This window comes from Bombus huntii, chromosome 12 (genome assembly GCF_024542735.1).
Source record: "Bombus huntii isolate Logan2020A chromosome 12, iyBomHunt1.1, whole genome shotgun sequence".
NCBI classification, from domain to species: domain Eukaryota; kingdom Metazoa; phylum Arthropoda; class Insecta; order Hymenoptera; family Apidae; genus Bombus; species Bombus huntii.
The window spans coordinates 4,572,646-4,584,871 of NC_066249.1; the positions used below are offsets into that span (position 1 = coordinate 4,572,646).

At 36.7% G+C, this 12,226-nt stretch overlaps 2 protein-coding genes across 5 annotated transcripts in view; both read right to left on the bottom strand.

Annotated features, from left to right (window-relative positions):
- Positions 1-27: 27 nt before the first annotated feature.
- Positions 28-2,173, bottom strand: LOC126871752 (translin-associated protein X). 2 transcript variants are annotated; one of them, XM_050630950.1, is made up of 2 exons: positions 2,021-2,173; positions 28-1,154 (listed from the first exon to the last, which is right to left on the bottom strand). In XM_050630950.1, exon 2 carries the CDS (start codon positions 1,078-1,080, stop codon positions 319-321), a length of 762 nt encoding a protein of 253 aa, XP_050486907.1. In that variant the 5' UTR covers positions 1,081-1,154; positions 2,021-2,173; the 3' UTR covers positions 28-318. The 2 variants fall into 2 exon arrangements, with proteins under 2 accessions (XP_050486907.1, XP_050486906.1); XM_050630949.1 differs by lacking the exon at positions 2,021-2,173 and adding an exon at positions 1,858-2,006.
- LOC126871701 (hemicentin-1-like) overlaps positions 1,939-12,226 on the bottom strand; it is a 103,381-nt gene continuing 93,093 nt past the window's right edge. Inside the window, exons 10-17 of one of the 3 annotated variants that reach the window (XM_050630793.1) lie at positions 11,011-11,170; positions 10,320-10,667; positions 8,539-8,805; positions 7,314-7,553; positions 6,556-6,668; positions 6,038-6,400; positions 2,529-5,916; positions 1,939-2,080 (exon numbers count right to left, since the gene is read on the bottom strand). In XM_050630793.1, coding sequence (XP_050486750.1) covers positions 6,320-6,400; positions 6,556-6,668; positions 7,314-7,553; positions 8,539-8,805; positions 10,320-10,667; positions 11,011-11,170 — 1,209 coding nt within the window. In that variant the 3' untranslated portion in view covers positions 1,939-2,080; positions 2,529-5,916; positions 6,038-6,319. Of the gene's footprint in view, positions 2,081-2,528; positions 6,401-6,555; positions 6,669-7,313; positions 7,554-8,538; positions 8,806-10,319; positions 10,668-11,010; positions 11,171-12,226 lie in introns of all 3 variants that reach the window. The other 2 variants (XM_050630794.1, XM_050630792.1) reach the window with 2 other exon arrangements.

Here is a 12,226-nt window from a genome sequence, read left to right on the forward strand (position 1 = left end):
ATATTTATATAATAATATACGTTAATATAAGAAAAATGAGAATATGGAAATAATATATTTTACAAATATTTTTACAATGTTAAAGTTGATAACTAAGTAACATGATACAAACATTATCTCATTTATATTTATAAATGTATAAAAACAATATTGAATAAACTACTTAAAAATAATTATGGAATATTTGTGATTATCTTCAAAGTTGATGTTTTTTTCTTTTTTTTCTCTTTTTTTTTTCTTCTTTTTTTTCTTCTTTTTTTTCTTCTTTTTTTTTCTTCTTTTTTTTTCTTCTTTTTTTTTTTCTTTTTTTTAAGTTTTTTAATAGGCATGATAACTTTCATCACTGTCTGCATATTCTTCATTAACTAGATCCACAAGTATGTGTTTTGGTATTTCTGAACCTCTTATTTTAACCGTATAGCAAACATTTTCTATTTTATGGAGGTTTTGTTCAAGTGTGCAAAGCTTTCTATTCACTAACCTATTTGAAGCATTTGTACAACCAAGAAAACATGTATACATATCTCTAACAAAATTGCATGTTTGGTAACAACTAGCTCTGTCTCCTGTTGCCAAGTTATTGATGCACAGACGCATTAGTTCTCCAGTCAGATCTGCAATGCCCAAGATATATTCATATGGACTGACTAAAACCTGTATGGTTTTAACATTACTAATCTCAGGAATTTTATAAGTAAGTGTTTTTTCTATTTCTAACCAACTTTTCATATTATCACATTTTAGATACTGATAAAATGTAACAGCTTCTATATATTCTTCCAAACCATTACGATAAGCTTTAAGATAGAGGTATGGATCTTGACCTTCTAATTCATGTGCAATAGATTTAAAAAGGGATCTCGCAACTTTTTGCAATCTCTTATCAGCTTCAAGTAGCACACTTTCCTGTTTGCCTTTTTTATCTATGGTGTGCAAAAGAAAAATTATTCTTTTACTTTCTATAGTAATATCTCTGCCAAATTTTACAATCCTTTCAAAACGATCATGTTTGCTATCTAATTCAGTCGCATATGCTCGAAACTGTTGTAAAATTTCAATGCTTTGATCTGTAATATCCATGATCTCTTTTCTCTTATAATCGATGTTAATCTTCTTAGTACAGCAATGTCCATGATTTTCTCCACCTTCTTCGTCTAATCATAAAATAAGAAAATTAAAATTTTAATATTCTTTGTTAAAATTGCCGGTATGTTTGGTTTAATGAAGTACATTCTGATTTAAAATCGCATCACACGGATTTAGTAAATATTAGGTCATCCCATAAGTTCGTGCCGTTTTCAACTTTGACACCATTCCCATTTTTTTTAAACACCTATGAATTGTTGTCTTAGGTATTTTCAGAACATTTGACATCTCTTGAACTGTCAAACTTCGTGATTTTTCAACAAGATCGCGAATTTTGTCTTTGTCTGTCTGAGGAGGACGCCCGGAGCGTTCCTCGTCTTCTAAACAGAAATTCCCAGCTCTAAAACGTTGGAACCACTTCCTACAGGTGCGAGATGAAAGCGCATTTTCTCCGTAAACAGCACATATGTTTTTCGTGGCAATTGTTACAGAACTTCCTTTCCGAAATTCATATAACATGAGATGTCGAAAATGGATACGCATTTCAGTCATGATTTTTTACTGTTAGAAGTCACTGTGTTCACTATATTACGATCTTATACCCACGAAAATCTGCTCTAGTTTATAAATCGACACATGAAATGTATACACAAAAGTCGGTACGAACTTATGGGATGACATAATATTATAAACAAAAGTGATTTATAAGAAACTGATAACATGAATGATACAAAGTAGTTTTTAAAATATTTTATAATTTCATTAATATACCTTTGATTTGTGACATAATTTTAAATACTGATTTTTACTGATACTGTTCTTTATTTATATATGTAATAACAATGGCATTAAGTACAAGATAGATCTGACATTCAGTGCTTTTTCGTGTTCCACGTTTTGGGAGTCACCTAACCTTAGTCGATGAGTCACCTACCCAGAGATGTTCAACTGTCCCGCAATATTCAATGATGGGTGCAATTAATGTATTTGTTGCCTAAGGAAAAAAAAGAAGAATTTTGGGAAAATATATAATAAAAGATTATATATGTATATATGTATGTACAAAATGTGTACAGATTGCAATATGCAACAGGCTTTGGACTGGCAGGTTGCACACTTCTTAGGTTATATCATTTTTCAAATAGCAGTATTCGGAAATGTTAATATTTCTATCGCTTTTTATATAGTAATATTTTAGAACATTAATATTTGGAAAACGTGATTCCAATTACGTCATAAATTAATACTATTTTTCGATAAGATATATCTATGTATACTACTACAAAATCTTGTACTTTACTATAATATAATACATAATTTATTAGAAAGAATTGAATAACTTGCGTAAGAAGGTAAAATCCTTTCATGAATTATAAATTTCTGTATTAAAATAAATGTCGAGAAAATGCAGTATTAGGGTACTAATAGAACATAATACGTACCTGAGTAATTTGCGCTCTGGTGACAGAATTAGGAATTAAACTTTGAAATCCATTTCGCGCGTTGTCATACTGAAAGGAGGAAGTAACTGAGGAGTGTTCGTTATAAATGTGGAAAATTTAATACATATCGACATATCATTACTTCAAAATGGTAAGAATCCTACTTTGAATCGTTTTATATGCACAGGTATTAACATATTGCGGACACGTCACGTTCGTAAAAATTCTTGTGCTTATTCTAATACTTGAGGCCGGTTACGAAAATTTTTGTATTTTTATCGTTGTGATTTAGAGAGAGACAATTAACTATACCCTTAATATAGCTAGTAATAAAACGACTAGTCTACAATATGCTAACACAATTAATAGCGATTTATCGTATTTCCATATAAATAAATGGATATCGAAATAAATTTCAAGAAAATCCGGCTAATAACCGGTTACTAATAAAACGTGATACGTTCCTGAACCAAGCGCACTTTTGTGGTCAATTGTGAAATAAAAATTTGAAATTACACCATTTCGCGCGGCGTCATCTTGAAAAGGGAAGCAACTGTCGAGAGCTCGTCATAAATGTGAAAAATTTAATATACAACACCAAGTCATTGCTTCGAAATGGTGAGAATCTTAATTTGGTTTATTTTTTATTCATAATCTAATACGATTTATAGCAATTTGTCGTTTTTCTATATGAATGTGAATAGACAGTTGCTAGTTTCCGATCGAAGTCACTGTATACATACACTGAGAAGCACAAGTCACGTATTGTTGAAGTGAAATTGTTTTTCTTTTCACTCCCCTTAATTTTGTTCATTCTCCTCTTTTCTCTTTCCTATCTTTTTGCTTTCTTTCCCCTTTTTGTCATACATTCAACTATAATCATTAACGAAAAGTTTGATAATCGTTCGATTTTACGGTAATAATAATTTCGTTTTCTTTTATTTTAATTTTCTTCGTATAAATTACATATATTAGCTCCTGTGTGTTTACAATCTCCGCGTTGTGTTTCAGTCTAACGTATTATTGTTTTTTCACTTCGCACGTAATATCAAATCGTTGAAAACATATCCTTTTCAAGAATTTGACAACTCTTGTTCATGCACGCTCGATTTGTCTCCCCACTCTCCGCCAACCGAACTTTGTCGGGTAAATCGTGGCGCGGTGTCATTCTACCGACGAAAATCGGAGCGATTAGATGTGTGTATAACTCCGTGACTAGTGTTCCTTTCCTACTCTGTAGTACGTATTTACACGCGTAGTTATTATTTTACCGCCCAAACTCACGCTACTGTTAACTTCGTCTAATTAATGTACGTTTTTATTTAATAATTTATTATAATTTAATGAAGATTTTACATCTAGAATTTACAATTTCTGTAGTAATTAAACTTTATTCGAATTTTAATTCACTTTGTTATTAAAATTTCAAATTTGGCTAGAGTTTGGAGTTGTTTTATTTTTCATTATATCAAACTTCCTAACAATCAAAAATATGTTTTTAAGAACAAATTATATTTCATATAGTCTTTTCATATTCATTTTTGAATTTGCATATTGATTTAAAATATACATATAGAGATACTAAAGTTCAATCCTGCCGTACAGAAATGTATTGAATTTTATGTGCAAGAAGAAATTTCGCGACAGGCAAATTTTAGTGTCAAAGCAACAAGTTTTGAATACTGTTTGCATACTTTCGAAAATGTGCTTTCACGAAGGGATTGCCTGAGGTTGTTTGTATTAATATTTAACTTTCAGCAAGTATTAAATAAATTTCTTATTCAGTGTCAGTTTGTCTTTTTTGTAATGTAATTTCAATAATTTATAGTGTCAATTATTTGAACGAATTTTTTGATTTGAACTTTTAAATTAGTTTTCTAGTTAGAGTTGCGTTGACGAATGATCGCGTTTTTTAAAGTAGTGTTGCGCCTATATTATGCCCAATCTTCTTCCACTGAACCGTGGAAGCACGTTTCTGTTCCTGGATCATCTGACGCAGCTTCGTCACTAGCCATCTATATGGTTACATTGGATCGCTATTACTTTATTAGTGTTGCGAACATATTGATCTGAGTGCATAGATTAATAATTATTAGTGTTGCGTAAATAATTCACACGGGAATTTTCTATCTTTTCTTTTTGTTTTTTTCTATCAATAATAAAGATTAATTAATATTAACAAAATGATAATGTGGTCATCGTGATTTGCTTTGAGAATTTCCTATTTAATGGCTACATATATGTATTAAATTATAGTTGTGAAATAGAATGAATATTCTATTCACGGGTTGTCCGATTACTCTGAGTGGATATTTTGATCATCTACTAGTGTAAAATTAAAATTGCAACAGCACTCGCGTTCTAGAAATTTTATGACAATTTTCAATTCCCACTATTCACTATAGCATTACATATAACGAATAAAGATACAATTCTCGGTAAAATGGCAAATATAGTGCTGTCTTTCTGTTGGATTATTCGAACAGAGATAAGCATCAAATTGGGCGTATCGCGAAGCATAAAGATTATGCGAAAGATAATACTAGTAAGATAAAATTAAAAATTATAATGAAATTTTAACAATTTAAAATTACTTTTCTTTTTTTTTTTACTTTAATCAGTACCAACTTCTGGCAAATATCAACCAGGAGAGATTTATTATGATTTCAATTGTATTTTGCATAATTTGTATTAATTATTTATTTTTTTACAGAGGTATAAAGGTAAATTGTTTTTAAAACGTTAAGGTAATCGAAAGCGTGAAATTTTCTAGCGAAAGCTTGCTTTTGTTGGTTTTTGTATCTAAAAGTATAATACTTATATCCACTCTCGGATTTCACATGGAAGAATAGGCTATTGAGATTCTCGTTCGAAAATCTTTAGTTACGAGGGTGTTGGAAGGAACGTTACGAGAAATTATATGCTCGATCGAAGAGATTTCTACCGTAAGTAACCTGCTTGACTAGGTCAGTCCGATATATTTAGCCGTGATAAAAGACACAAAGATTGCAACGTGAAACAGAGAAAACAGATAGAAGAAGATTCTCATTAGGTATCTGAGTTTCTCGCGTCTTGAAACAAAGATTATCTGGAAACGGGGCCACAATAAATCGCGTCCTTTCCTTGACCTAAATTTCAACAGCAACCGAGCAGAGTTTATGCGATCACCTTTTGGTCTGTTTCGAAGATATACGTTCTCGAGCTTTGTTCTCGACTACTATACGAGATAGCGCCATTCCCTTTTTGCAGAGTGCATTTAACGTCCATGGGTGCATTAAATCTCTTGCGGAAATAGTCCAGGGCTCGATCCGAATCCAATGACTTCTTCCTTTTAGTTTGCGAGTATTTTACGTAAAAATCTACCTATGGAAGAGGTAGTTTGGCTGAGCTGTAAGAACAAATTGATAGAAACACTGTTTTCTCGTTCATTCTTCTTATCGCGTTCAAAGTTTCTCGTTTTCGTATCTACGAATTCTTATTTAGCATATTTAGTCATTAAGAACGTTTACCTGAGATCGAGGACCGTTGAAAGTATCGTAATGCAATCGCGTAACACGAAATCGATGTGTTTTATTTATATACAATATTTACAAAGGCATACTGTTATCGAGTAGCTAATAAATATCTTCGTACGCTTAAACGTGTACAATGTTGCATAAGCATGGCTTTAGTCTTTTTGATTTTCATGTGTTGCGACAGAACGTAGCCTATTCGGAGTGTGTCAAGTGTCAAGTCCGTGACTATGCTCCTTTCCTTGTAATTACAACACTGTTTCCTTTCTTCGCCGATCTTTAGATGCAGCTTTCTTGGATCACGGCGCTTCTGATTGCCGTTTCCGAATATCGATGTGGCCTCTGAAGACTATAAAATGTCTGCAAACAGAGTTATTCCTTTTTTTAACGGAATGTTTTTCATGGCAACGTTCGCTAGATTTATAGAACGAGCTTTCCTAATCGAAAGACACGATTATTCGCGTTATTACGCTTCATCCTTTAAAAAACGACGAAGCAGAAATGAAGTTACTTACGTTCGGCGATGCTCGAGGATAATCTGAGTCTTCTATAACATCGTGGGATATTTCTCGGCCTTCTAGCTGTCGTGGCCTCCGCGGTAAGGAACCGTAATGTAGAAGCTTCCTATCTGGAAAAATTTCATCGTAGCATTCTATACACTATGGTGCAATTCGGTTTATCGAAAGTCTGTCATCGGTATAATTGGATGTGCCTTCTTTTTTCTTTTGACAAGTCCTCTTTAAACTCGAAAAGCGGCGTATTCCGTGCAGCGATCATTTACGAGAGATAAATTGACGAGATCGAAGGGAAAGACGTTTCATAAGATAACCACGTCGTATCGATTGTTTGTGCGGATTTTTCCTACAGCGGTATTCACGAAAACAAATATTCGATTTCTGAATCGATGCATCTACGTCGAATAGGTCGACGTAACGTACGCATTTTCCACGAGCAATTTTCTTGAAAGTATCGTTAACCATGGTCGTCGTTTAGGGCGAGACTCGATATATTTGCGATTTTTCGCTTAAACGGAGCACTTTCATCAGTCTGAGTAGAAATTTACCAGATGAGATGGTGGGTTATTTTTCGCCGATCTCATCGAATGTGAATAAAGATAGAATATGTTTTTCCGTCCGAATTCACTTGTAGATTTCGCGCGGTAGAGAAACTAATCTTGTGTGTGTGTGTGTGTGTGTGACAGAATGTTCAAGTGTATTCTAAATTTCAACTTATGCGAAACAGAAGCGTATAGAAAGCGTATAACGTAACTCACCTGTGAAATGATTGGTCAAGGCTGTAGTTGGTATGAGATCAGGATTCCCATCTTCCTCTTCGCCTTTGGTAGCAAAAGTCGCGATACTCGGTTGTTGGGGTGGTTTTGGCTTTGCCGGAGTGGCCGCGTGTTTCCTCCAAAGCGCCATTAATACTCCGGTCACGATTAGACCCAAACCGGTTGCGGTACCCCCTAGGCCAATCAGGATCGGTGACATATCCACCGAAGATGTCGATTCGCCTGTAAATCAAATCACCCTCAATCCTATAACGTATCTACGTAGCTGAATTACTTTTATCCTTCCTCTTGTTCTCTTTTTCAAATTTCATACGTACATTTTTATATTCATTATGCACAGTTGGATGAAAATTTCATCAACGACGTAAGTACGTGTTTATTAATTTTGGAATAATCCTATATTACGTTTCTTTCGTAAAAGCTGAATTAATTCTTAATTACTTATATCGATCGATTCTTAATTACACTATTTGCAATGATAAATGATCATTGGAAATACATTACTGGAAACAAATTGTAAGTCAATATAAAATTTAAAGAGTAATTTTATTTGGTGGGTGTACATCGAAACTATGTACGTGTATGCAATTGTGTAATTAATTAAATGTTCGTTTCGACGAATTAATGGATGTAAATAAAAGAATTGGCGAATATTTTATTTACGGTCTTTACTCGTGATATGGCACTTTTGACCGAGCTAACGGAATAGCGAAGCGGAAACAACGAATGTATTACCAAACGATACGCGAAAAGGGCGAAATAGAACTGTGTCCAATTTTCATTCGACTACTATTCTGAATTTTATTCTTCTTTCCTTCGCTTTCGCCCTCTTTCTCATATATATGTATGCACGTATATCTTTCCTTTTTTTACGAAGACTGCGTTACATCCATTGAATATTAGGATTTATTAAATTTGAAAAATGCCGATCGTAACTAATGGAAAGTTTTGTAAAAGCTTCGTAAAAGTTTTGTAAAGCTTGGTAAACAAGCGAACTTTGTACACGTTAATTAACAAATGGAAAGGGAAGTAAATGGACACATCGTGATTGGTGGGATGCGTAGCAATAGTGAGAAAGACCTGTTCATCTCTGAACGAGAGATAAGTTTTGGCCAGTCGTTTGGCTTATAAAACAGATACCGATAGCTGTGTTCCTATCTTTTTGTACATATAACCTGTTCAATTCGCGTTAGAGGTACTTACGCACCGGTGAACTTGGCCACTCCTTTTAGAGCTTCTCCTTCCATGATCACCGGATCACTGGAGCCCTTCATATTGACCGCGTAAAGAGCGACCGTCGTTGGCTTGTGAAGTTCCAACTCCCAGTAAGGATTTGGCGATTCCAGTCGTTGCTTGTCCACAATCGCGACAAATTTTTGCGGCAAACCACCGTCGTATCCTTCCACGCAAGATATTCTGATCCGTGAACCGGTCTGATTGTACGCCGTGCAGTTTTGCAACGGGTACGGTCTGCCTGCGGGCGAGACATCATTTCCGATTATACGACGTACAATTTATACATAAAGGCTACTATACGTATCGAGACGAACGATCGCGCGTAACTTAACGTTTCGAATGAAATCACGAGTATTTACGATGAATACGATTATAGCAACAAGACGAGTTACCGCGGGGACGTATAAATATACAGCGGGATATATAAATGTCTTTTATTTGAAAAGAACGAGCACGCGTGTTGACAGAGGATTGTTTATTGCAAACAGCAAAATTTTGCTCGACACGGCCCGGTGCGGTGCGGTACGACGATGGAAAGGGAAAAACAGTGGCATAGTCGCGTTGCGGTTCGCGCAACTTCATTTTATTTCGCAACGAGAATAGGAACGCGATGCTTCATCGTTTCACGACCAATGAAATTATGTCGCACGATCGTCATTATCGGCGATGGTGTTGCATTAACGAGATCACTTGTATGCAAATAGGAGTTTGAAAAAGCTTGCGCAGGCGTCGGACAGTTCGGTCGTTGTAGTTCATTTTTTATTTCTCCGTATAACGCGCAACGAAAATAATCCTTTGCAGCAGCGTAAATTAGTGGAGCCACGATAAAACAGATTTGCTGCGTTTTTGAAACCCTTACCTTTTCCGACCGTACTTTTATTTCTACGCGTTTTCATTTTCATTTTCTAGCTTTGTACGCACCTTGTAAATTATTTAAGAGCATATTTCTAACGCGCGTTATGCTTTGTTTGGTCGAGAGCGAGCATTCGCAAATTGTTTCGATGATTTACCTCGAAAATCGTTATCTTTCGTATAACGTTATATTATATGTATCTAATATACATAATGTACGTACAATGTATTGTACGTTTACTCGTACTCGTATCAGAATCTTAATTGTCGCCGTTTGCTTCCGTTTCTCGACAAACGTAACAACTTAGTCAGGGGAAGAAAATGCTCGACGCTCGAACGCGACTAGGCTGGCGTTTCCACTTACCGCCTTGCATTATCGTTACAATTAACGATTTAATTACTCTCGGCCGGCGAGGTGGACCCAGCGAGCCGTGCTGTTTCACACGGGGCGTATACTGGTTGCCGTATGATAAAAGATTACCCGATAATTACTAACGTAAGAAATACGTTGCTCCTCCACCGAAAATAAATTATGTGTCCAATTATCGCAAGCAGTGCACGTTAAAGTTGAGTTAAAATTGAATCGCCGGAGAACTATTGACCGAGTTTAGCAGACCTCTCTATCGATCTTTCTACAGGTGCGATACGGACTAAATTAATTTCGCGAACTCGGCTAAGTTCGGCAGTAATTTTACCTGCTTTTCCATCGTTCCGATCGGTTTTCGATCAGTATGTTTTTCATCGACTGTAATTCGAATGTCAGTGCATTGCGCACTCACCGTAAACGAGTATATTCTAGCGGAGACTGCGTATAAAATTTCCAGCAAAACGCTTTCTACGACAGGATCGGCGTATACGCGTGAACGCGATGTGACAAATGGTAAACGAGTTCTGACGAACCTGCTGCGATCACTTGGTAGATGCATGGTTGTTTCGAGGGACCCACGATGTTGCTAGCCCAACAACCCAATGTTCCGTAATCCATATCGGATGATGGGGTGTAATTGAGTCTACTCAAGGTGCCTTCGTTAGAATACTTTGTGGACGGAATGTCGCTGAGATCACCGCTGCTGTTAAACGTCCAGTGGAAGGAGACGGAGGTTGGGCTTGCGTCAACCTCGCAAACTAAGCTGATGGTTTCGTGCTTTAAGGCACCGTGAACCTCTTCGGGAACGTTGAGAGGTGGTGGCGTTGCGTTCTGATACCTCCAACCAGCCGAGTTTAAAACGTGTTTGCACACAGGAGCGACTGTAATAAAAACAACAACTATGAATAATATGCTCGATGTATCTTAGATATTTTACACCGTTCACGTTTTACACCGTTCACTTACACTTGCGGCGATACATTGCCCGTTAATAAAAACGAAGGATCACTGCGAGACTGGCGTAAAATATTTATTTCGCGCTGCGTTTATCTCGGAGGGAATAGAGTGCGTGCACTATCATAAAGGAAAATAAAAGCTGACTTATCCGGGCAACTAGCAAAGAAATGTGTATACCAGCCGAGTTTTATCGCCAAACTCTCGCCAGATAAAATATCTTTTTCTGGCTCATGATTGGGCAATGTAACAGCGGCAAAATATACTTACACATAACCTCGAGATTCACTACGTTAGAACTAGCACGACCCTCGACATTGACGGCCATGCAGGTGTACCTTCCAGCGGATTCTCGAGTTATACTTTGAAGTACCAGAGAGTGGTCCGAGAGTACTATGCCGGCGGTAACGTTGTAATGGAGCTCTTCTTCCTGAATAAACAAAGGGAGAATATCCTGCGTCAAAGAATCGCTACGTCGCTTGAGATTTCGTTCGATTTAATCGGCAACCGTTACTTTCGTCTTTAACGACGAGATTTTTCAAAAATGTTGCAGAGAGATTGAAATGACGAGAAAGGATAGGAAGAGCAGATAGTCGACGAATAGACGGTTCACGGTTTGTTGCGTATGTCATACATAGTTAAGTCTTCTCAGCCACGGTTACCGGGAAAAGTTAGCGACGTGGTCGGTGGAGCTTCGAAAAGTTAGTACAGTGTTTGGTACATTCTCCGGTTCCTATCCAACCATAAAGCCTGTCATACGCGCGAAAGATTCAAAATTTACCTCGTAGCAAAAACACACTCGAAACTCGCTCGAACTTTGCTTACCAAATCTCTGGCGAATGTGCGAGTTTTTCAAATACGAACGAAATTCTATACGATACATACGTTGGTTAAATCTCCGCTCCGCGTGTACTTTCCCACCGCAGTCGAGCAATTTCTTCTCGCTCTGTTTACAGATTGCGTACGAATGATGAAGGTTCACAAGGATCAAAGTAACAGAGAAAGTTTAACACGCTGAACTTTGTTCTTGCCCGTTTTGAATTTCTTCGCCGCGAACGAAGAAAACGTTGCTAACGAGACAACGTAGTTCCGTTTGCAAATTGTCGCTCGTTTCGTGGACTTGGTCAAAGGGAATTTACGATTTATACTACTCGGGTACTATTCTCCGTCTTCATTCTCCTTTCGTACCTGCTCGTTATTTTACGTATGTTCAAACAGGCGCGCGCGCGCGCCACTGGTTTACGAATACACTCCACCACGCGTCTACGAATTATACGCACTTGTATACACCCACTAGCGGGCAGATTTTCGCACCTCTTCGTCCTGCACTCTTCTTCGAATCTCCGTTTATGCAAACGTACTTGTACACACACGTACACATGCACACATATATGCACATGGCCACGCGCGATATTATAATTTCCCCTTAACTTTCTGGCAAAGGCTTTGCACACAGATTGCGGCCCAAGGCGTGTCACGCAAAATG